Genomic DNA, 26,463 nt, shown 5'->3' on the forward strand with positions numbered 1-26,463 from the left:
AAGAATATGTTTCTACATATGAAATAGGAAAGGAAAAGTTTATGATTGAGGAATCTTCTATCAAAGATTCGGTTGATAGTCCTACTATGAAAAGTTGAGAAGCAACAACGAGTTGTCTGGAAGACCTTGGAGGTTTGTATTTGATTATGCACATGTGAAAGTATATTATTGATTAGGGTTGTGTTTATACAGGTAAATCTCTCGAAGGTTTTGATAGCATGTTGGTTACTGATCATATTGATCGAGAGAGATTTCTCGTCCTTGATTTGTTGGATCAAGGGGTGTTGAGGCCTTGTGAGTAAATCATTGCTTGGGAGGGCATCTGGCTGGCACTTTCTGTTGATGTCTAGGTCCCGAAGTTGGAAGGGTAGCGTTGGTAATTGAGCTCTAACATGCACCTGGATCTTTGGGTTGATGGTTAGCAAGTAAGCCTGATGGTACCTAGAGAGGCTGAAAGCTTGAGTCCATCTAAGCCCCACCGAGATAGATTGCCCTGGTCAGGAATCTAGTATGTGGCATTGCGGTGCCTAAATTGTTGAGAGACCAATGGATAGATTGCCCTAGTCAGGAATCTAGTCCATGGCATTGTGTTGCCTAAATTTCTTCATAGATGATGTGGCTTGAGATCTTCCATGTACCTCTTTGGTTATATATGAATACCTCCCTCGTTAAGAGAGAGTGTTGGAAAATGTAACTAGGTTCGGTCTTCATAATTGTACTTGAAGTCAAATTGTAATATCTTTTTCAAAAGAAAAGCAAAAAGATTTTTTATTATTATTGAATTGACTTGTTAAAGCATGGGTTTCATGCTTGGGTCAATTGTTATAGGTCAAGCCTCCATTGTAGGCTTTAGGATTATTTATTTGGGTCAAAGTCAATTTATGTATTGGTCAAAGACTCCTCCATCAAAGTCTCCTTGATCATCATCAGCCTCCTCAAAAGCATCCTTGTTGTCAGCCTCAAACAAGTCTTCATCAAGTCGGCCTACATGTCGACCTAACCTTAAATGGAGACACAACCTTTCATAATGTCATGTCAACTCATTTGTGATGGTCGAACTACTATATATACCAACATAAGGACTTCGCATAAACTTAGAAAAAGTTTGGATTTCAAAGAAGAAATTTTGGTGCTAGAACAGAGAACAAAATCTCGCATTTCAGAGATAATTTCAGTGATCACAGGGAGATGGTTTCGGTAATCACAGTGAGATAACTTCGGTGTCTTCATAGTGGAAAAGGCTCGGTGATATTACAGTGAATACAGTTTGGTATCAGTGCAGTATAGAAGTTAAGATGTTATTACAGTTCAGTGATGTCATAGAAGGTCGGTGCCATTATAGTCAGGTGCTTGATGTCATTGCAGTGATAAATTTTGGTGCCACATCAGTGATGGAGACTAAGAACAGGAGTACATCATCATTGTTGGACCGAAGTATACATGTTACAGTGTTGAACTGAGATATAATTGTGTTATGTGACCAAGCTATCAAACATACTACTGGATCGTGTCAAAGCTTTATTATTGCAAGGAAGAACACATTGAAGAATGCAATGCTACTCACAAGGCTGACTTGATGGAGGGAGTCTCTAGTTTGTAAGGGTCTTGGTCATCTTGAATCTACTGAAGGAAGAATTTTGACTAGGTTTTCCCCTAGACTCTAGAGTAGGGTTTTGCCCTGGCAACATGCCTACAACTTATGTACTCTTTTATTTGTTGCTTGGCATTAGACTTGATGATAAGAAAAGATAAATACAAAGAACTAATAATAATAAAAACATCACAAGATGATGTCATTAATAAGGAAAATCATTTAACTGCCACCTCTGTGGATTTTCCAACAACGGCAAATGTCAACCCCCCTCCGCAGCCTTACCTTTCTGTGGCATTCTACAATCCCCTTGTTGCCTCACAACAACCTCTCCCTTGCCATCCGCTACCCCTCATTCCTCACGGCAGCCCTTCCTCTACCTCTACAAGGCTTCCTTCCCTTTACCGTGAACCTTCCTGGCCTTTTCCTCCTTGATCACAAGGACAATTACCCTCATAACCCTTCCCTTGCATCCCTTCTCATCTCCTTCTATTCCGCTATCCTTTATCTCCTTTTGACATCCCTCCTTACCCTCTCCCATGGCCTCTAGGGCCTCCCCTCTCACAACACTAGCCAAAACTATAGCCTCATTTCATCTCTGTGTTGGCCTTATTGAGCCCTATTTAACCCTCCTCATGATCTTAATTGTTTCCATTTATCTCTGAGGGCATCATTGAATCTATGGGTTAATCCTTAGATGATTTTTGCAGGAATACTCGAATTGTTTGTGTCTACAGGTGGCTCGACTTCTGAGGAAAATTTTCACAAGTATTCTCCTTGGCCAAGGACCAATGGTTTGCATCCTTCAATCCCTTATCACCTCACTGTTTGCTTACAGTTGTCCAAAACACTCATAACAGTGATCAAATGGGTATAAAATCTATTAGCGGGCTTCTTAAAAGTTGATTGCATCAATAAGTCATTCATTGTTTGTAAAGTTTGGTGATTGTCATACTTTTCTGAGGATATACTATAATCAGAAATTTCTAAGTAATGGCATCCTAGAAAACATTTGAATCACATGCTCTTACACTGATTTTTCATTTGGTTAACTTGTTTCACAAAAGGGTTGACTATCATAAGCATCTAGTTATTTGGAGATCTAATATGCTAAACTCTGAAAGTCTGTGAACTAAAATTACTCTCTTGAAAATCCACTTATGTGAATTACAGTGGCGAAGGCATGATAATATTTTGGCAAATTCGTAATAAGCACCACTGCACTATTGCATGAGATTATTGTGATAACTCGGCAAACCCCAAATCTTATTGCCGCAACTGATGTTAATTCTTCTAATGTTAATTCGATTAATAAATTTACTTCTTGTGTGCTACGTCAAATATCGAATTAAATACATTGCACCCTTCACAAAATAAACATTGCATAAGAAAAAATGTTGGAAAAATAGATGCACAAATACACAATTATTTTTGGACTAAGTACCCAGAAAAACCCAACTCGGGAAAACAGGTGTTGTAGTTGAGGGTTTTAAAATTATGCAGTGGTATATCTGAGTACAAGACTATGGATGCTCAAATCTAGCAATCCATACAGAGAAATCACTGACAATAAATCTAGTGAGAAAAATCTCACTCCCACTGGTGATCTGATACTGACCTTGGCTCAAGTTGAGCTGCTCTTTGTTGCCTCTACGCAATCATTGCGTCAGCCTACGCAGTGTTGCGTCCCAAAACTAAGAACTGCTTCCCTCTTGCTAGCTGATCAATTGTTGTCTAAAAGATGGATCCTTTTAGCCTTCAGACTCTCTCTTCGACTTCTAGCACTGAATCACTGGTTCTCCCCAAAAAAATACGAAATCCCCTTTGAAACACTGTGTTGCCTCTCCGTGGCACTCACTGCCTCTCTTTAGTGCAGTCACCGAAACTGGAAAAACTTCCTCCATCCTTACTATCCCTGCCCCTCTCACTGCTTCGAGCTCAGTAGCCCTTTCTTTGGAAACTCAGCACTGCTACTCTAGAAATCGATTTGCCAGTGAAATCAAACTTTTGGTGTGTATGTGTTCTCCAAGCCCTATCGAGTTTCTTCTTATAATATCTCGTTAAGACATCAACGGCCATGATTAAAACTTAATCGATGGCTAAGATTAACTAGAACTCGATCCATGTCTTTTTCTAGAAGATTCTCACCATGAATTAATTAATACCCTTTAATTAATTATATTCCCTAAGTTTAGACTTAGGAAACATTAAAACTGGTTAATTATTTTAATTAAGTCGTCTCTAGGTGGAATTTCCAGAAACGATTTCTGGGTTTTGGAAAATACATGTATTCTAGCCTCTCCACCAAATTTCGTGGCTAGAACACATCCAATGCTACAAAAACTAACACTCCCTCTTAGCGTGGAATATGTTCTAGCGTTGCAACACACTAAAGCAACACCCTGTCTCTGCACCACCTCCTGTCACACTACTAATGTCTGGCTATTGCTGCCCACAAACTACTAAGCAACTCTAATATATGCTGCATTTTTGTTGCGGTTGGCCCTACTAAACTACTGCCACCACTACATCTACACTACAACTCCCTCTCCATCTGTTGTTGCTGCAACTGCAACAACTGGAATTGAAAAGCATCCTAAATACTGAATCAACAATGAACAATATGATGCATCTGTCTCCCGAGTCTCTAGCTATTGCTAGTCTTTGCGCTGTCCTTGAGTCCTTTGTGTCGTTGACTCTGCTTTGTGCCAACTGCACTGTTGCCAACTCTACACTGTGTTGCCCAATATCTAGCTGCTACTAGCCACTGCATCTGTCACTCTCGCATCTGACTGCACCATCTACCAATGATCCATCCTGCTACTAAAATACTATGGACTCCCGTAGCAAGGTATTGATTCATGAGGTGGACCTCCTCAAGAATCCTACCCATCTGTAGCTCTCTGGGGACCGGGATACAACTCCAAATCACCCCACCTCACTCCTGCAAGTATATCGGTGATCATGGCAAAGTCTTCCTCCAACCTAGAGGAAAGCCTATTGATCTCTATTGAAGCTGCCTGTTGGTCCTACTTCTCCTCCCTGCTCTTCTTTCTGAGAGGACACTCGATATTGTAGTGGCTAAGCTCGCCACATCTGAAGCACTTGAACTTTGACAGGTCCTTCTTCTTCTTTCTCTACTCCCCCTGTCCCTGACTAGGACCCTTTGATGCCACTGATGGAGCTCTTTAGAAGAGATTGTCTCAATTCCTCCTGCAAATCGGCCCACATTCAATCCCAATCTGGCAACTTTTCTCTGCCCTGATTGCTCTAAATGAAGACCTGCCAATCTTCAAAAACGTTGTTTAGAGCTAATCGTACCAAGTTTGTAAGCTGGGGCGCTAACCCTACTGCAAACAGTTGGTATCAGACATCATGAATCCTAGTGAGGAAGGGATCTGTGCACTTCCCTTTCTGCATCCTTGTACATCTCAGCTTCTCCTCAAGATACATCTTTCGTTGCTCGGACAATCCCTGGTATAGCATAGCAAAAGCTTCCTGCATCTGCCTGGCAATATCTTTGCCTGCTATGTGAGACACCACGTGATCTTGAACCCCATCGAGAATCATAATATTTGCTTTCGCATCTCCTTCTTGTAAGTCTTCATCTAATCTGCATATGTGGGTATGGCTACCACACTATCGATGTAGGCTTTGAGATTGTATTCATCTAGAAGACAGGAAATTCTTGCCTTCCAGATCACTTAGTTGGAGGCTCCGTCTAACCGATCCTGATCTCTCAGACCTGTTGATGCCATCTCTGCAAAAATTCAAACTCCTCCTCTTCTCCTCTGCACAGTTGTTGACTGGCTCTACGCACTCCCTTTCAAAAATCCCACTCCCACTGGCGATCCGACACTGACCTTGGCTCAAGTTAAGCTGCTCTTTGTTGCCTTTGCACAGTCAATGCATCAGCCTACGTAGTACTACTTCCCACAACTCAGAACTACTTCCCTCTCGCTATCTGATCAGTTGTTGTCTGGAAGATGGATCCTCCTGGCCTCCAGACTCTCTCTGGCTTCTGGCACTGAATCACTGCTTCTCCCTAGCAATATATGGAATCCCCTTTAAAGCACTACGTTGCCTCTGTGTGGCGCTCACTTCCCCTCTTTAGTGCACTCACCAGAGCTAGGAAAACTTCCTCTGGCCTTACTAACCCTGCCCCTCTCTCACTACAACGAGCTCACTAGCGCTGCTACTTTGGTAATCGATCTGCCAATGAAATCGAACTTCTTGTGTGTATGTGTTCTCCAAGCCCCATCGAGTTTCTTCTTATAATCTCTCGTTGAGACATCAACAGTCATGATTAAAACTTAATCGATGGTTAGGATTAACTAGAACTCGATCCATGTCTTTTTCTGGAAGATTCTCACCATGACTTAATTAATACCCTTTACTTAATCATATTCCCTAAGTTTAGACTTAGGAAACATTAAAAACTGACTAATTCTTTTAATTAAGTCGTCTCTTTGTGGAATTTCCAGAAACGATTTCTGGGTTTTGGAGAATACATGTATTCTAACCTCTCCACCAAATTTTGTGGCTAAAACACATCTGATGCTACAAAAACTAACAATTGTTAGGTATCTTATTGTTTGGCATTTCATCAAAGGACTATTATGATCATATTATTCTGCTACCTCTTGCAACTCATCAATTACATCCTTGCATCCATAAGTGCTCAATGTTTGCCTCTATATGAGGTACTAAATTTTAACATTAATTTATTTGTTGTTGTCCTAGAAATAATCATTCAAAGTCATTAAGACTCAAGTGGCACACAAAAGGTTCATTATTGTTGTTCTACATTGATGTCATTTGTCATGGTTATATTGGACTAAGTTCCTACTGGTTTGACATCCTAACACGTGTTGCAAGTTGACCCAAAGCTTCATGTTCTGCATTGAAAACACTATCTGAAAGCATTTAGTACCTCGGGTGTTTCTTGTGTCCAAGTACACATCGGCATTAATCACATATTGTTGAATGATCTTTATTTCGCTAGCATCTTGTCACTTTGGGATCTAGCTTGCTAATTGTGTCTAAACTTGATTATCTAAGGAATATCGTTATCAATCTTGAGAAATTTCACCAAATTGACATTATATCTAAGTGAGCTTTGGCTCGAATTATTCATGGTATATTATTTATGTCCTAGCCTCTAGGTACTTGCCTTTTGTGAAAATCATACGTTCATCTTTTGTTTACTCATTATATCATTGGTATTTTCCTGTTCATTTTAGTATTTGTTATCTTGGCACGTCATCTTTTGTTTAAGGATTGCCCCTTAATTTTAATAAGTACTTATTTTCAAGAAATCACTCACGTCATTTTCATAGGCACCTAAGCGTCAGTTGTCCATCCAAATTACTTGGCATCTAATCTGTAAATGACCGATATTTTGACTCCACAAGGCATTGGTCTTGTTGACCACTACATGTCAACGACCCATAATAGTACACTCCCTTTTTTTGCAAAAGAGATAGCGCCTAATCGATGTGTTTGTGTCGTCCAAACTATCATCATCAGTCTGACTTCCAAGATGTTATGTAAACCCATTATGCATGTGTATAATATAAATGATCTCAACAGACACATATCATGTCTGTAACGACCTAGGTAAACCTACCTTTCTAGTGACGATCTCCATTATAGGAGGTTTTTCGTCTCACTGATTCATTTTCGGATGATCGGCAGAGTTTTTCCCTCCAGTCTTACCCGAAAGTTGGAATAGATTTTGTCGCTAGGATCCATAGTTTTTAAAACTGGAACCGGTGACCGGACCGGTCCACCTAATGAACCGGTTTACCGACCGAAACCGGTCTAACCGGGACTGGTTTGGTCTAAACGAACCGGTTTTTAAAAAATACATTAAATAATTAATTTTTAATGAAACAAAACTATTTTTAAGATGTAAAACCATGATTCCAAGCCAATAGAGACAAAATATGCAAAGTTTGCTCATTTATATACCATGTAAAGGTGAATATATCAAAATGGCACCGAGTGCAATAGATTCTACCTGCAGTGATATTGTTCCATTTGATGTCAGGGTCAATGATGAAATATTAATCCAGCACTACATGAAGACTAAACAAGTTCTACATTCAGTGACTAATACTTTGGCAATGAAAGATGAGATTATCAAAACAGTTTGAAAACAAGAGCATAATGATATACTCAATGCATGAACAATCAACCTGTTTTAAAATAGAGTAAAAGGAAATAAGTGGTTTTTTAAATACAAAATCCTTTTCTTCAATCGATACAAGGCGGGCACGATAGACAATGCAAATCTCAACCTTTTGCAGCATTTCCATCCTGCGGAGTAAACCCAACATTATAGCAATCCTTTTTCTCTACCATAATTCAGAACTGTAAATTGTGCTATGCTTGAAGATCATACTAAGAAAAATTGTAAATAAAAAAACCACTATTGATCTCTTCAAATTTAAAATACTTACCAATTATCAGTCTGAGCTTCATAGCTCTCAAGGCCGATTTTAAATGTACTGATAATCCTAAACTTGTGAGAACTAACTTGTACCACGCTTTCAGCACTGTCCAGATACACCCGTAGAAGAGGAAAGAAATGAATTGCTCCAGATGACTCGTAAAGAATGGTGATAACAAACATGTTTACTGTGACTTTCACTCGTGGCACAGAAGTAGTAATCAAAGTTTCCTCCTCCAAAGGATCCAATTTTAAAGACCCATCTCTGTCAGATACATTAGTTGGTAGAGTATCAAAGGGAAGGGTCTTTCTCAAAGTCGCAGGTGAAAAAATCTTTAACTTAAGCGGGTTCCCTGGTTTTTTGACCAACTGTAGGCGCGCATTCATTTGCAAGCTTGTCCTCGCTCTCACTAATGTGTTGTCCATAAACCGGCCGGTTTAGGACGGAACCGGTCGGTTTGATACAAACCGGCCGGTTCTGTCCTAAACCGGCCGGTTTTGACCGATTAGGGCCAGATTTTGGGCACAGGAGGGAGCTGACCGGGTTTATTAGGCCGATTCGGACCGGCCAGCTATCTAACCGGCTGGTTTGACCAGTAACCAGTTTTTGTGGCCGGTTTTTAAAACTATGCTAGGATCTTAGGCGAGTCTTAGTGTTCTAGATCAAATCTATGTAAAAGGAATTTGGGAATAATCCTAACTATTTGGTTAGATTATTTTATTACAAATTACTTAGTTTGTTGGATTATACTTGTGTCGCATAAATGGGTAGTCTATGAGGGTCTATTACAAATGAGTTTTCCTCATTATGATGTAAAAAATATGTAAATCATGATAAAAAGTATCTTGAGGGTTGGAAAAATAATTTATCCCCTCATGGATTAATTAATCAAATTTTTTGGCCCAAAATTAATTAAAATTTTAAGCCAGAAATTTAATTAATTCTAAGTCCTAAGTAAATTTAAATTCTCCAAAAGGCAAAATTCGTCAGTCCTAAAAAATTAAATTTTAAGAGATCCTGGGACTAAAGTAAATTTGATAAATTTTAAACCTTTGATCCCTGGGGGTTAAGTCAAAGTCAGTTTTTTCAGGAAATTAACTCAAAATTTCTATTTTTGAGTTAATTAAAATACATTTAAATGAAAAATTTGAAATTCTGCAAAACTTAAATATTTCAACGAATGAGATTAAAAGAAATTTTGATCTTCATCAACGGTCGAGATTATTTTGACGAGGATCACTCGAACTAGCCGTTGGAGGATTTATCATTAAGTAGGAGGTCATTTGTCAGTCGATCCATCCAATCTCTGAGTCGTGTGCTTAACAAGAAGATCTAGTGTAATCTTTTTCCTGGATAATAAAGAAACACTTTAGGGTTAAATTCTGTTGGTATTACTTTTCATGGGAATACTGTAAGATGTTTTATTTCCATGCATATTTTTTTCTAAAGCCATTGATGATAGCTTCAGAAGAGTGATTTGAGTACAGGTATCTTGCTCAGTCGCTGGGGTATGAATAATAATTTATATTTTGAACGTAATAGAAGGTATCTCTATTTGTCTAAGTTTTATTATTATTTTATCACCCTATTTTTAATGGTTGGATCGAGTTTTGCAGGGAGATCTTGATTTAGCTCATCGAGCGTTGTGGGAAGCTTTTAGTTGGACCAGCCAACTCCTGATTCGTATTTTCTGAAGAGCCCGGCTAAATTAGCTACAGGTTATCATAAGATTTTTGTTTTGTGATGCATGAGGGTTTTGAGTTAGCACCTCCTTTAAAAAAAAAAAAATTAATTAATTTATGTGCGGAATAATGATACATCTGGCTGCTTAGAGCCTTCATCTTGTAATTATTGTAATTATTTAACTGGGTTTTTGAGGTTTTTCAATTTTATTTGTATATCTGATTTCTGGGTGTTTTGTTTTTGTCATTGCAGGTACGGATCTGAATAGGAAATCTGTATTTGAGGCCAAATCTAGGCCCTGGAGGGTAAGATCTGGCCTCACTATCATTTTGCAAGGACATTTTTTCATAAAATTTTACAGCTACACGGTTTTAAAATTTAAATCTAGAGATTTATGAGTGTTTCGAAGAGAAATCTGAAGCAAAAGATATATTGGTGTCAAATTTCGATTTTTCTGGGTTTATTCTGGGGTTTTTGAGGCTACCATTTGCAGCCTGGAAGCGTCTCTTTTCTCTGTTGCATGGGGTTTTCCAATTGTCTGCTGCAAATTTCGAATTTCTTCGCTGCCCTCGAAACTCCATCTAAGTCGTGGCCCTTTCCCTCTCTTCTATCCATCCTTTCTCAGTTGTTTGTTGCGTCCTCCTTTCCAACATCTATACCTTCATTTCTCCTTCACATCCCTTCTGTTCCTTTTCCTCCGCGTGAGAACCTCAGTCCCTTCCTCATCGTTGCCATCTCTCCGCGTCCTCACTTCCTACTCGCTACCTATCTGCGGCCTTCCCTTGCTATCTCCCTCAACCTATAGTCGGGCTCCTCACTGTTGTGTTCCTCACTGCCCTCATTCGACCCTCATTTCTACCCGTCGTCACTCAAAGCTCCATCCTTTCCCTCTCGATCAGTATTGTGGGCATCTATTCCCTCTACACCTCCAATCAAACTCGCAATTCTGCAAACCCCTCTCCGCAGCTTCCTCATCCTCTTCTCCATCTCCCTCACTGCCATATCCATCCCTCCATCGACCTGCGTGCTGCCATCGCTCGAGCTCGAGCTCCTCTTTTTCGCTGTCAGTCCTACCTGTATACACACAACAAAACATTTCGATTTCCCTTTACCTTTTTTTGTATTTCCTTTTAGGGTTAGTTTTTGACATCATTTCAATTTCTTTCTTTTGTTTGTGGCCTTTAATTTCTGACTTTTTATTTTTGTTTTCTTTTATTTAAATTAAAAAATCTCAAAATTTAAAGATTCTTTTTATTTTCAAATTTCATTTCATTTTTTTATTATTATTTTTTCTTTTGTTTTGATTTTCATGATATTTTGTTTTTTGTTTAAAATAAAAACTAAAAAAATTAAAAATTTTCATTTTTTGTGACTTTGAAATTTCGAATAAATTAAACCATAAGAGGACCTATGCTTTCACATTTAAAAAATTAAATTTTTATGTGGCCTAGCCCATTAAAAATTTTGTCTTTTGATTTTTACCTTTGATCACATTAAAAAAAAAAATTAATTAAACATTTGCCACATCAAATTTGCTTCATAAGCTTAGCACATTAAAAATTTACCTAAGGGATAATTAAATTATAATATAAAGTTCCTTGGTGTCTTTTGTGTAGTGTAAAATTTTAAAGGGAGAATTTTGTGGAATTGATTTATTTATTGTCAAGCGTGATTAATGTTTTAGAATCATATCTAAAGATTGACTATAGGAGAAAGATAAATTCTAGATCTAGGTTATTGAAGAAAATCATTTTAAATATAAAATCATAGATTGCTTAGTAGTTAAATTTCATAGCGCTCTTCATGGTATTTAATTGCTAGAATATCTTGCATAATGAAGTTTTGAGCATTTGCATTTAATCGTTCATGATCGTCACTTTCATCACATTTATAAATTGCTATGGATAACTTGTTTTCATTTGGTTTATTGTTAACTAAATATTAAGGCACTGGTCTATAATAAAGTTTTGAGCATTTGCATTTAATCGTTCATGATCGTCACTTTCATCACATTTATAAATTGCTATGGATAACTTGTTTTCATTTGGTTTATTGTTAACTGAATATTAAGGCACTGGTCTAAAATCATTTCTATCTTGTGGTTGTGTCTTACTTGTTTTAATTGTTTGATCTATCCATCTTGGTTAACTAGGACTTGTTTTATAATCATCAAGTTGTTCATCCTTAAGTCTCTTAGAGTCTGTGTTCCACAGGCTACCCTCATTCATTCACCCTAGGGACTACCCCCCTTGACTTGTCTAGGAGAGAGTCTAAACAGAGTAAGGATTAGAGTGACAGCCCTTACTCTGAGCGTTGTCACGGTGTCTAGACACTTTGTGTGACAACAGGTCTCAATAGTGAATCCAATCTTATATCTTGCTTAAATTAACCTAGTGGTTAGGCCACTCAACTGTGTCTCCCAGATAGGTTGGTTTCCAACTTGTCTCTCACCTCATTTCCATAGGGACTAACCCCCCATAGAACGAAGTCGACAGGGATCAGAGTGAAAACCCCCGCCCTGAGCAATTGTCGATGTGTTTGTGGGTGACAATGCTCCCTTATTTTGTCTAGTTCTTCTGAGTTTCCCTCTTAGGATTATTGACCACTCCACTTCAAATACCCTATATCAGTGTACATTTTCACAAGTAGATTCCATCATGCTCAGGCAATGAAGATTACTCGGATTTCATCATCATCTTCAGTGATCTTTTCGTAAAAGTTGTCAACCCATTCTACAAGTTTATAATGTAAACGATCATAGTAAAGACCATATATGTATGTAACAACCTAGGTAATCCTACATTTTTTATAACGATTTCTATCCTAAGAGATTTTTTGTCTCACCGATTCATGTGTTTTTTTAAACACGGATAATCGGCAGAGTTTTTCCCTCCAACCTGACCCAAAAGCTAGAGTGCATTTTGTCGTTAAGATTTTAGGTAAATCCTAGCATTATAGTCAAGTTTTCAATAAAGTAATTTGCGAGTAATTTAACCTAACTGGCTAAATTGTTTTATTACAAATTACTTGGTCTACTAGATCATATTTGAGTCGCAAAATTGGGTAAATGATTGACAGTCTATAACAAATGGGTGTTCCCCCTTCATGTATTAAATTGTAATATATTGATATAAAAACATTTTAGTGCATGGTTCCTCATATTCAGACACCATGGCTAAATTATTTGAGGGTCGGACAAATCATTAATCCCCTCATGAGTCAATTAATTAAATTTTCTGGCAAAAACAAATTAAAACTATAATCCAAAAATTTAATTAATTTTAAGTCCTAAGAAAAATTAATTCTCCAAATTAAAAATTCGTGAGTTCTAGAAGAATTAATTTTTGAAGGTCCCGGCCAAGGGAATATTGAAAATTTCAAGATCTTTTGGACCCCTGGGCCTTGGTAGTTAAGTCGAAGTCAATTTTTTAACGAAATCAGCTCAAAATAATTAATTTTGAGTTAATTAAAAATGAATTAAATGAAAAATTCGAATTTTCCTCAAAAATAAAATAATTTTGACAGAGAAGATTAAAAAATAATTAAATCTTTTTCAACGATCGAGATTACTTTGACGGAAATCAAACCAACTAGCAGTTGGAGAATTAATCTATAAATTAGAGGTCATTTTTCTTTTAAAAGAACCCGATCTTTGAATCGTGTACTAGCTCTTGAAGCTCTTGTAAATTGTTTTGGAATAATAAAATGCAAAGTCTTTGGGGTTTTACTTGATGGTAGTGTTCATCTCCGGTATTTTATCGTAACTTGTATTTAAAGTTTTGTTAATCTTATTTGTAAACTGCTTGTTAATAGCTCTTGTAGATCAATCTATTGATCAGGTATCTTGCTTAGGTTGTTGGGTTTTAAGATAGCACTAAGATTTTTAATTGATTAGCAAGTATCTCTAATCTTTAAAGGTTTAATAGTTATTTTATACCTCTATTGGTTTAACGGTTTATTTTATAAGTGTGCAGAAATCATTTGATTCAGAAATATTGGGCGTTTGGGGAAGCTCTCGATTGAATCAGTCGACTCCTGAAACTTAAGGTCTAGAGAGTCTTCTGAATTAAAATTCCTAGATTATCTAATGAATTATATCTTGCAGAGATGTCTTGGGCTAATACCTAAAACTTAAAAAATTATTTATCTTCAAAATATTGTGCTAAATTATTAAATCTAACTAGAAAGAGTCTTAAATCTACAAATTTGGGAGCGGAGTTGGACTCATACTCTTCAAATCTGATAGATCTGTAATTTAAGTGTATAAATCTGAAAAATTAAATTTTTATTTCGATTTCTAACCTGGGATTGGGTTTTTGATTTCAAATTTTTGTATATGTATTGGGTCTTAGGTTTTTATTTTTCGCTTGTGCAGAAGGAGATCTAAAGTTCCACAAGGAGATTTTTCAAGATCTTCTCTCAAAAATAATTTTTTGCGAGGAAAATTTCAATCAAAATCATCAAATTAAAATTTTCCAAATTTGGGTTTTTCTCATAAAATAATTGGAGTGAAGAAACAAAAAATAAATAAATAAATTCCAAGGGATTTTTAGCTTTTTTTCAAATTTTTCTGAGGTTGAAACCCCCTTTGCAAACCCTCTTCCAATCTTTGCAGTTTTCCTTTGCCCCTTCACAGCTCCATACCCTCTCTGTTTTCTTCCTCAATTATTAATCCCTCACTACACCTTCCGTTGCATCTGCGTTTCCCTTCTAATTTTTCTTTCTCCCATCGACCTAGCTCCTCGCTCTCCCTAACTCATTGCCCTCAGCTCCTACACATCCCCTCATCCTCTACGTGAGCTACCTCAATCCGATGCCTTTATTTTTGTATGGTCCCTCCTATCTCGCGTCCCTTTCCTACACATCCCCAACTCCCATCTCCTACCTATATAACCCTTCCTCTCTACCTGTGTTTTACCCTTCTACCTCAGGCATCATGTAGCCCTGTCCATCTGCGTCCCTCAAGCACCTCACTTCTTTCATCCTTTTCATCAGCCCACATGAGCTTCTATCCCTCGTTGCCCTAGCTCCTCTTCGCTTTTTCTCACGTTGGTGTAAGGCCTCCTAACATATCATTAGATGAAAAAAAAGGCCTCCTGACATATCATTAGATGAAAAAAAAAATTATTGGCTTTTTAAAAAAAGAATTAATCTTAAAATTTCAGAAAACACTTACCTTAACACCTTCACATTTAGATTTAATTTTTTATGTAGCTTTTGGCCCATTAAAAAAATTAAATTTTACTTTTTCATAAACAATTCTTAAATTTAATTATCTTTTTAAGTGGCCTTTGGCCCTTCAAAAAATTAAATTTTTTATTTTCCACAATGAAATCATTTGATTCATTGCCCCCTTTAAAAAATTTAATTTTCATTCACAAACATTATCACATGTAACTTTAAAGGATTTTTAAGTGAGACACAAATTTTAATTTAAGTTCCTTCTTTTAATGTGATAAGGGTTTTGGGGCCTTAAAACTTTAAAATATTTCTAGGGAAATGAAATATTTTTTGGATTTAAGTCATTTAGAAAATCATTTAACTTCGGAATTATTTGAAGTGTTTATTCGAATAGCATCTAAATTTCATGGTTTTTTCTTGGTAATTAATTAGTGAAATTTAAGAGCTTAGGCCTTCATTATTTTTGTGCTTCAACTAAGTTTTATGATCATTGATATTGGGTTTTAAATTCTAATGCCTGATTGCACATACATTTTCACTATCTAAGAACGATATTAATTCTAAGTTTAGAGCCATTTACTTGAATTATTGGATTTTTTTGAATAATTAGTTTTGAGAATTTTCAATTGTGATCAGCATTTTTATTGAATACTCTATTGTTGACTTGTGGAAAATTGTATATCTTTCGGTTCTTAAAATTTAGTATTTTGAGCATCTGTTTAATTGGGATTTTTCATTAAAGTACTTAGTGTTTAACTCAAAATAAATCTTAATCTAAGTGCTTTGAGTATTTAACTTTTTGTCTCACTAAAACATCTAATCATCTCATGCACTTGCATATTAACTTAGTCTTGCATAATTAAAATTTACTCCCAGGCATAAGCTTGGTCAATAAAAATATAGGTACCCATCCATCTTTGCTTGAGAAGTCTATTTCTCTTAGTACTTAAAACAGTGACCTTGCAATTGCCAGAATCATAGTCTCTGCAGCGCCGAGGGCACTGGGTATGTTATATTTTCTGGAGATGTATAGTCAATCACACCTTAGTGTGTTTCACCTTATCTTCTCTCTGCCACTTACTACAAAATCAGGCTCAATCAGTGTTTTTAAAACCGGAACCGGTGACCGAACCGGTCCACCTAGCTAACCGGTTTACCGACCGGAACCGGTCTAACCGGGAATGGTTTGGTCTAAACGAACCGGTTTTTAAAAAATACATTAAATAATTAATTTTTAATGAAATAAAACTATTTTTAAGATGTAAAACCATGATTCCAAGCCAATAGAGACAAAATATGCAAAGTTTGCTCATTTATATACCATGCAAAGGTGAATATATCAAAATGGCACCGAGTGCAATACATATCATCGACAAAATAGCAAAATACATAAGAAATGAGGCTCTAAATGGCCTATAGAGTCCAAAAACCATGCTGCAAGCTATGAGGCCATTGGCCTACTACAAGTCTACAGTGTACACATGATCAATCATCAAGATCATCACCACTACTAGACACATGATCATCATCAGGAGCTACATAGACATCATCTGGTTCAGAGTCTGAGGATGCCTCTGCCTCATCTGCAACATCAGTATCAATGCCACCAATGACAATAGAAGTGGACCTAGTGGAAGCACGAGTTTGTCGACCTGCACGACTAGTGCCTTCCATTGGTTCCTTGCCTTTCCTTGATGCCGCTACTGATCCTGGTTCTGATGCCGCCACATAATCTGCCTCATCCTCCGCTAAAGCCATGTCGATATCAAAATCAGCCTCAAACACAGGATCTTCAGTCTCCTCCACCCATTCTGATGTTGGATCAATATCGTCCAACACAATGGGATCTAGATCAGGTGATTTGCTCATCATTTGGTTCCTCCTCAGTCGAAGGTTGTATTGCACAAAAACAAGATCATTTAACCGTTTTTGTTCCAAACGGTTTCTCTTCTTCGTGTGTATGCGCTCAAAAACAGACCAATTGCGCTCACAACCTGAAGCACTGCAAGTTTGACTGAGGACTCTAATTGCAAACCTTTGCAATTGAGGACACTGGCCACCAAATGACTCCCACCAATGTGCTGCAAAGAAAAAGACAATAATTAGTAACTTAGTTTATAATTTGAATTGTAAAGAACGTAAACAATTTTAACTTGAAATGAAAAACAAAATGGAAATTGGAATTGCTTACCTGGTTGGTCCACATCTCTTGCCATCTTTGCCAAGTTTTTGCCAAAAGTACCACTTGCTTGATTGAAAATAGTAAGTTGTCTATGTATATCCAACTGGTCTACATGGTTAGGGACCATGCGCTCCAAGCAATCAATCAATCCAGCTCTGACCTCCCCATCATGCTGATCTCCTAGCCGATTTTTATAGTGATACCTTGGGTTCAAAAAATACCCGGCTGCATGTATAGGACGATGGAGTTGATTGTTCCATCTGTTATCAATGATCTCCCATATACGGCCATATTTAGCTAACCTGTCATTGTAAGCTGCCCGTATCTGCTCCTTTGCCTGATCCATAGCTTCATAAATGTAGCCCATGGCCAATCTTTCCCCATCCACCAACCTTAGCACCTTAACAAGGGGCTCGGTAATTTTCACAAGCTCTACAGACCTTTTCCAAAAATAAGTGTCTAACACTTTCTTTTTGGTGTCTTTTCCATCTGGTCTACGAGCCCACCGAGATTCAGACCATTCATCAGAGGAAAACATTTTCTGCAAGTTTCTATGTTGACCATTGAGACATTGCAACGTGAGGAAGTGAGTTGCAAATCTCGTAATTGCAGGCCTAACAAGCTCTTTGCCTCCAGTGTGTTTCCTCATTAGGCTCAATACCCATGAGTGGTTGTAAATGTATTTTGTAATGCACTTGGCATGATCTACAGTGTTTTTTACCCACTCCACCTTGCCTATATCCTCAAGCATGAGGTCTATGCAATGTGTAGCACATGGAGTCCAAAATATGGTCTTATATTTGGCCTCAAGCATCTTTCCAGCAAGAACATAGTTTGAGGCATTATCAGTGATGACCTGCACAACATGCTGCTCCCCAACTTCCTGAATAATGTTATCCAAAAGCTCAAATAGAAGGCTTGCATCCTTTAGCCTATCAGATGCATCAACTGATTTTTATAGTGATACCTTGGGTTCAAAAAATACCCGGCTGCATGTATAGGACGATGGAGTTGATTGTTCCATCTGTTATCAATGATCTCCCATATACGGCCATATTTAGCTAACCTGTCATTGTAAGCTGCCCGTATCTGCTCCTTTGCCTGATCCATAGCTTCATAAATGTAGCCCATGGCCAATCTTTCCCCATCCACCAACCTTAGCACCTTAACAAGGGGCTCGGTAATTTTCACAAGCTCTACAGACCTTTTCCAAAAATAAGTGTCTAACACTTTCTTTTTGGTGTCTTTTCCATCTGGTCTACGAGCCCACCGAGATTCAGACCATTCATCAGAGGAAAACATTTTCTGCAAGTTTCTATGTTGACCATTGAGACATTGCAACGTGAGGAAGTGAGTTGCAAATCTCGTAATTGCAGGCCTAACAAGCTCTTTGCCTCCAGTGTGTTTCCTCATTAGGCTCAATACCCATGAGTGGTTGTAAATGTATTTTGTAATGCACTTGGCATGATCTACAGTGTTTTTTACCCACTCCACCTTGCCTATATCCTCAAGCATGAGGTCTATGCAATGTGTAGCACATGGAGTCCAAAATATGGTCTTATATTTGGCCTCAAGCATCTTTCCAGCAAGAACATAGTTTGAGGCATTATCAGTGATGACCTGCACAACATGCTGCTCCCCAACTTCCTGAATAATGTTATCCAAAAGCTCAAATAGAAGGCTTGCATCCTTTAGCCTATCAGATGCATCAACTGATTTCAAAAACATGGTTCCTTGAGGGCAAGAAACAAGGAAATTAATGATAGTGCGGTTCTTTCCATCGGTCCATCCATCTGACATAATGGAACAACCTGTTTTGACCCATGACTCTCTAAACTCAGTCAAATACTCATCAATGGAAGATATCTCTTTTTGCAAAAGAGCTCCCCTCAAGTCATGCATACTAGGGCCTTTGAAGCCCTTTCCTGCAGCTATAACAGAGTCCCACATAGCTTGGTAATAAGGTGAGCGAGCAGCATTAAATGGGATATCTGAATCATACCACCATCTAGCAATGTATTGGTGAGAAGTTTCTTTGCATTGTTTTTTCCAATGCTGATCCAAAGTGGGTTGAGAACTTGGCTGGGAGGAAGTGGGATTAGATTTAGAAGAAGCAATGGTGGCAGAAGATGAGAAATAACTTTGGATGTTTTGTCTCTTTGGTCCTCTTGATGGTTGGCCAACTCCAACAGAAGGATGAACATAGTGAAAGGGGTCATTGGTGGAAGGGATAGAAGTGGAGTCTTGAATCTCAGAGTCATCATACCCACTCTCTTTCATGGCTTCTAATAATTCCCTCTTCCTTGCAATTTCATCTTGGATGGCCTTCTCCCTAGCCTTATCCTCATAAAATTTTTCAAGCTTGGCAATGTATTCTGCCCTAATAGGACCTAACAGTGCATTTGGTGCATCACATGGCTTTACTTGGCCTCTTACCCCAGCCAAGTGTTGTTTCAACCTAAGAATACCCCCACCTCCAATAGATTTATGGCATAATTTGCATATCATTTTTCCCTCAACTACATCACAATGAGCCCATGCACTGTCCTTTCCTTTTGGAGCCATGTTTGCTTGAAATAATAACAATTTGCAAATAAATCTGCCATTTAAAAAAAAAATTGCAGCTAAGGAACATGGAAAATCAATGATAAATGTAGGAAAAAAAATGCACATGCAAGCTAAAAAATTTGATAGCATAGAGCTAGAGAGTTCATAGGCTTAGCATAGATGATAGATCATTGAAATGAGAAGTTTATAGCACAAAAAAATTAATTCATGGACAGCAGACCCAAATGAGGAATTATCAAGTGCAAATCCTTACCTGGAAATGCAAAGTAGCTCCCTTAGCCTCCTCTTGATGATGGCAACTCCACTGACAGCTACACACTATCTCCAAAATAGCTCCAACTCCAACTCCAAGATGACTACTTCAGCAAAAACTCCACACTCTCCAAGCTCACAAACAAACTCACAAACACTCACAAACACTCCAAATCAGTTGTGTGAGACAAATGAGGGTGAGAGGGGTGTCTTATAGCAATTGTGAGGGTCTTTTTGGAGGGAAAATCCCTTTCCCTCACCCCCAAAAACCCTAAACCGCCCTCAGCTGCCATAAACCGTCCGCTTTTTACCTTTACCGGCGGCCTGTCCCTAAACCGGCCGGTTTAGGACGGAACCGGCCGGTTAGCAAAAAACCGGCCGGTTAGGACCTAAACCGGCCGGTTTTGACCGGTTAGGTCAAAAATCTGGGCAAATTAGGGTGCTGACCGGGTTTTTTCACCGGTTCTGACCGATGGGCCTCCTAACCGGCCGGTTAGGCCGGTAACCGGTCAGACCGGAACGGTTTTGAAAACTATGGGCTCAATATAGAAAGGATCGAAGAGTTAAAACTTAGATAGGCATTTAATTAAAATCAACCAAGATTCTTGCTTCTCACATCAATTTTAGGATCTACATTTCATATAAGATAGTTATATATCCAAGTAGCAGTTATCCAATGAGTACTTGTCCTAAATTTACTCAGCAAGATAGTTGACTCCATAAGGCACTGGCATCAATCGTATAAATCTAATCTAATCCTTCAAAATCTTTCTTAATCTAAAACGAGTATTTGGTCGCTTCACTGTGTCTCTCGAATTGGTTGGTTCCTAACTAATCCTTCTTCCATCCATTTCCGTAGGGTCTACCCCCCTTAGTCTGTTGTTGGGAGCTAGCTTAAACGGAGAGATTGGGGATTAGGGTGACAGCGCTCGATCTGAGTCGTTGTCGCATTGCTTAGACATTCTATGCGACAAGAAGGATCATTTTCCAATTCATATTTTTATCCTAAAAAAGTTTGTTGATGGAATCCCACATCTTCTTGGTTGTATTTTCTTTCGCTAAATGCGGAACTATCTGGTCCTTGACCAGAACTAGGATAATACGCCTGACCTTGGCATCATATTTCCGGTACTCATGCAACATGATAGGATCTGTTGGTACAGCAATGTGTTGCAGTGAACTCCTTCAATTGATGCTCTTGTAAAATAAGAAGGCACCAAAACTCCTTCAATTTAAGCAGGGATGCAACAAATTATAGACATAACCATAAATACAAAAGTGCAGCAGAAATAATACTTCATTTCATTAATGTAAAATACTGAAATATGCTTACAAACAGAAGTGGAAATAAACTAGCTTAGGCGATGGTAACTTATCCCTGAGAAGAGATGTGGCGGCTACATGCCTCTGAACTGCATTACAATGAGGCTCAAGGGCCTTTTTTATTATTGAACAATAAGAGAAAACCCTAAACAACAAAAACCCTAACTCGAGGAGGTGTAACACCAAGTGTTTATGGGCCCCGTTGGTGTTAGTTGGGTAGCCAACTTCCCGAGGTTGTGACTTGGTCATATTATCTCCATTTTATGCGCATGATACCCGGTTGGAAAGAACTCTTCGAGGACTACAACGGAAAATACAATTTTGTCAAAAATTGCTGGCGGTAGATTTCCAAAAAAACATCATTTAAGGCCTCAAAACGGCACCCGAAAAACTGCTAAAAATAGTAAACTGTGCTACAATTAAGGAAACTAAAAAACTGAAAGAAACAATGGTGGGGGTCCAAGTGGAATTGGTGGGGGCCACCAATATCCACCTAGATCAGTGGTGCAATTGCACAGACGATCAGGGTGGGGCAACTCGACGTTGGAAAAAGGATTTCCAGAAGGGAAATCGAGACTCAAAGGGAGTCGAATCGAGAACTTCCAGACGGGAAGTGGAGAGACTCAGCGGGTATCAAATAGAGGACTTCCAGGAGGAAAGTAGAGACTCTCGGAGAAGTCGAAAGAAGAGCAGCGAGATGGCAGTGAATGGGCTGAGAGATCAGGATAGACTGGACGGAGCGTCCAACTTGGTGGTTTGGAAGGCCATGATCTTGTCCATTCTGGACAGATATCGCATCAAGGACTTCACCTTGAAAATTATAGCGATCCTAGTTGACCCAGCTAAAAATGAGAAGTATGAGGAAGCAATGGCCAAGGCAAAGTGCATCGTCCTTGATGGGGGCAACGATCATGTGGTACGCATATTGGCAAGAAGAATACGGAAAATGAGATGTGGGAGGCCCTAAAGAAACTGTACCAACATACTTCCGTCCAAAGGAAGATGTTACTTGAGAATCAGTTGTGGTCATACCAAATGCAGAAGGGAGAGCAGATAGAGAAGATAGATGTCTTCCTCGGTCGATTGAAAGAGATCCGTGACCAGTTGACTTCGATAGGGGCCACGTCGGATGAGATGTTGGTGAGGACCGCATTGAACACAGTCTGAGAGGATTGGGAGGCATTTGTCCAAAGCATACTGGGCAGAATGAGCCTTCCGGATTGGGAGGAACTGTGGGCGACTCTTCGTCAAGAAGAGATTAGACGGTTGACCAAGGCAGGGAGTAGCGGTAAAGGGGTCAAAATCAAGGAGGAAGAAGAGGATGTGACTCTAGCATCTGCGGGAAAGTAGGAAAAGACGAAAAAGAAGGACCTCTCCAAGGTCAAGTGCTTCCATTGTGGGGAGCTGGGTCATTTTGCAAACCAATGTCCAAGGAAGAAGAGCAAGGGAGAGGCTTCCGAGACCAAGGCAACGCCAGCAAAGGCGGAGAAAGAAGTCGAGGCAGATGACGATCGCACCATGAGTGCTCATGTGCCACTTGAGAGGAAGTGGGGAGACATCAAGTTGTAGTCAGATGGACTACAGGTGATGAGGGGCAGGATCCTCGAGGTACCCAAACTCTTGGATTATACCTTGCTACGAGAGCCTCGAAGAGGAGTAGCAGGACTGGCGGATGTTGGTAGAGATGAATGCAGATGGAGCGGCTGAGACTGCTACAGTGCAGGAGTCCCCAGACAACACCGAGGCTAGCAGGATGCAACAGTGCGAGAAGCAAGAGAGTGTTGCACCAGTGCAAGATGGCACAGAGAGGTTTGAAATGGTGTGAGATGCATGGAGTTGTTGCAGTACCGCAGAGGTCAATAGAGGGAGCACTTGTTAGCATCAGAGGGAGCTCCAGCATCGGGAGTGTCTCTAGCCTGACAAGGATGTCAGAGTTGGGTGGATTAGTTACTTCCTTCTCAGTAACTGGGTTGTAGTGCAGCAGTTAGCAATGGCAGTGCTATGGACAGCACGATGCAAAGTGAGGAGAAGGGGATGCAATGCAGATGCAGTGTTGGGTATATGGACCAGCAGCAACACGGATGCAGAGGGAGCTACCATAAGGATGCAACAGTGGCAGTGGCGGGGCCATGGGTAGCAGTACATGATGCAGCAGTGCAGAGGATGTTGGGCAGGGAAGCCTACCATCAGCACAGGGACCGATGTTGGATGATCAGGGTGATACTCAGTGAGGAGTATTACTAGAGCATAGTCCTCGCTAAGAGGGAGTGTTGATTTGGGGTAGCATCGGATATGCTCTAGCCATGAAAATTGGTGGAGAGGCTAAAGCACATGAGATCTCCAAGACCCAGAAATGGTTTGGGCAGATTCTAACTGATTTGGGAGATATTAAAATAATTAATATTTTTAATGGAGTTCCTAAGTCTAAACTTAGGAAAAATAAAATATTAATGGGTATTAATATAAAACTGGGTTAGAAGGGTCCAAAAGTCATGGATCAAGTCAAATCTAATCTTAGTCATTTATTAGAGATCTAATATCGATCGTTGATGGACCAACAAGAAAAGTATAAGAGGAGGCTTGAGGGTTAGTTAGAGAACACACCAAATTAATCAGTTAGTTCGATTTTTTTGGGGCGAGGTTCGCTGAGAAAATTGAACAAGTGATTTGAGTTGCAGCTGAGGGGCAATGAATACATAGCAGAGAGGCAAAGTTGGTACCAGAGACGCAGCACAGATCCCAGAGAGGTTGACGCAGAGGCATCCAAGAGCTGCACAGATCCCAAAGAGGTTGACACAGAGGCAGCTAGAGGCTACGCAAAGGCATCCAAGTGTTGCGCAAAGCCAAAGAGGCCAGCATGTGAGACGCAAAGGGTCTAGGGACTGACGCAGAGGCTCTAGAAGTTAACGCAGAGGCTAGCAGGACTAGAGGCAGCGCTGGGAGGATTTCGTGGGACAGACTAGGAGCTGGTGAGCCAGATAGGGTGATGCAGTCCCTATCAAAGTGACGCAGTGCAGCGAAAGCTGCAATTGTTGCTATGGGATCGTTCATCCGGTGATTTATCAGCTAGAATATCTATCTCCGAGTGAGAGGTACTACTGCCGAGGGCATTCTCTGTTGGGTGAGCCATTCTGGCACCCTGGTTGTATTTTGAAAACTGCATAATAATAAAACCCTCTGAATAGTTGCATCAGTTTTCCCGCATTGGGTTTTTCCAGGGACATTAGTCCAAAAATAACGGTGTCACTTGTGTGCTTGTTTACTTTCAGTTGATGATCTGTAGATGTTGATACTGTACTTGTATTTATTTTTAGTATTTACATGGTAAATAACTTGTTAAGTAATTGAACAAGTAGGAAGAAATAAATCAGATAGTATAGGAAGAATTCTTAATGGATTAAACTTAGAAATTCCAACACAAGGATGTGAGGAAGCCAGGAAGAAATGTTGATGCTCCCAGTTCCAACAAAGGCAAGGAGAAGAGTCAAGACAACAATGGAAGAAATCCTATTCAAAGGAGACTTGCAGATGGTGCCAAGAATACAAAAGGTAATGAATATCATCAAATAATCCCAAGGCAAAAAGACTTCAGAATTACATCAAGGAAATATTCATCTCCCAAGTATCAAAGTGTATTTCTTGGTTATTGCTATTCTTGTACAAACTTTGGGCGCATGGAAAAAGATTGTAGGGCATATCACAAAGACAAATATAATGGTCCCAGTAAATCTCCAAGAAGTAATTTTGTAAGAAGAAGTCATGATTTCTTATTCATGAACAAGATGGAGTGCTTCAATTGCCATAACATTGGACATATGGCACATGATTCTAACTTGACTTGGGTCCCTCAAGAAGCTAAAACTATGTCAACCAAGCCAGAGCAGAAAGTTACACAAGTATGGAGAAGGAAGCAAATTGGATCCAGAAGTCTCTTGATCACTCCAGCCAACCATAGATGTTGTTGATTTGATGAAATCATCCTTGATATTCCAAATATTTGATGGTGAGACTCTGCCAAAAAGGAGACCATGCATGCAGTTAGGGGAAGTTTGTGATTCTTGAGCATTCAGGGAGAAGCTATCCATAAATGGGCCCTATGAAATCCTTGATGAGTCATACATGGACAATCATCCTTTGATAGATCTTCTCTCGGGAGCAACTCCATTAAAGAATATGATCCCTTTCTCATCCGGTGGACTATTGTTGAGGATCTCTTCTTTTTTATCACTAAGCAAGTAATCTTTCTTGAGGTAGAAGAGTTTATGCAGATAGGGGGAGTTGGTTCATCCATGAAGAAATGCAACTTGGACCATATTGCCAGATGAAAGAGCACCATGACAAGGGGAGTAACATACCTATGAAGAACTACTATTGATGAAGAAAATATGATGAAAAGAAGCAGCTTGACAAGGGGAGTACTTGGGCACCCTGTTTTCCATTGATGTCAAAGGGGGAGAGAATGTTGGAAGGGCAAGAATATTGCCATCAATGACAAAGAGGGAGATTGTTAATCAAGGTTGTCATTGATGTCAATATGGCATTGGTCGAGATGGAAAATATTCTTGAGATGCCTGGTTCCAGATGATGATGTCATGACTCTTGTTTGACAAGGATGCCATCAATTAATATGTCAAGCCACTAATGAAAAAGTCCTGAGAAGTACCAAGTGCCAAATTCCAATCACGTGCCTTATTTGATGATCTAGACCTTAACCCTTGATGACATATGGAGGACTACACTTGATGAATGACCACACTTGATGATGGCACTTGATGAGGTCTTGATAACATGGTTGGAAGACTAGATGATGACGTGGAAGATCTCATTTGATGGTTGGAAGACTACCTTGGAACTTTTCTAACGATGTTGCCTATGAGTCCCTATGTCACAAAGTTCGTCGAACTTTAACCTTGAGGTTCGAATTTTGGCGAACCTTAAAAAAAATTTGAGGTTCGACAAACCTCATAGCCATTGGCCAAGTCCAGAGATCAAAATTCATAACTTCATGTCACAACTCAAGCTTGTAATTTATCTTTGCAGTTTCCATGTCGGTGATAGCATTTTTGATGTTTACTGATGTTGATTTCTTACTATTTTATCCTATAATTCATTATATATATATATATATAGACAAACCTAACAGCAAACCTCATCAAAACATTCAAACTCAAACCGAACCTAACCATTGTAAAACCCAAACTCGAACCTAGACCATGTGAGATTGCCTA

At 39.1% G+C, this 26,463-nt stretch overlaps 2 protein-coding genes across 2 annotated transcripts in view; both read right to left on the reverse strand.

The window, feature by feature from the left end:
* LOC149240377 (phosphoglucan, water dikinase, chloroplastic-like) overlaps nucleotides 1–26,463 on the reverse strand; it is a 246,842-nt gene that overhangs the window by 30,975 nt on the left and 189,404 nt on the right. The window lies entirely within an intron of this gene.
* Nucleotides 16,184–17,788, reverse strand: LOC149240378 (uncharacterized). Its single transcript, XM_089367287.1, has 2 exons — nucleotides 17,102–17,788; nucleotides 16,184–16,991 (listed from the first exon to the last, which is right to left on the reverse strand). Exons 1-2 carry the CDS (start codon nucleotides 17,739–17,741, stop codon nucleotides 16,396–16,398), a joined length of 1,236 nt encoding a protein of 411 aa, XP_089223413.1. The 5' UTR covers nucleotides 17,742–17,788; the 3' UTR covers nucleotides 16,184–16,395.

Source organism: Pinus tabuliformis, chromosome 8, assembly GCF_031772625.1.
Source record: "Pinus tabuliformis cultivar Carrire ecotype Pingquan chromosome 8, CPIR1, whole genome shotgun sequence".
In the NCBI taxonomy this organism is placed as follows: domain Eukaryota; kingdom Viridiplantae; phylum Streptophyta; class Pinopsida; order Pinales; family Pinaceae; genus Pinus; species Pinus tabuliformis.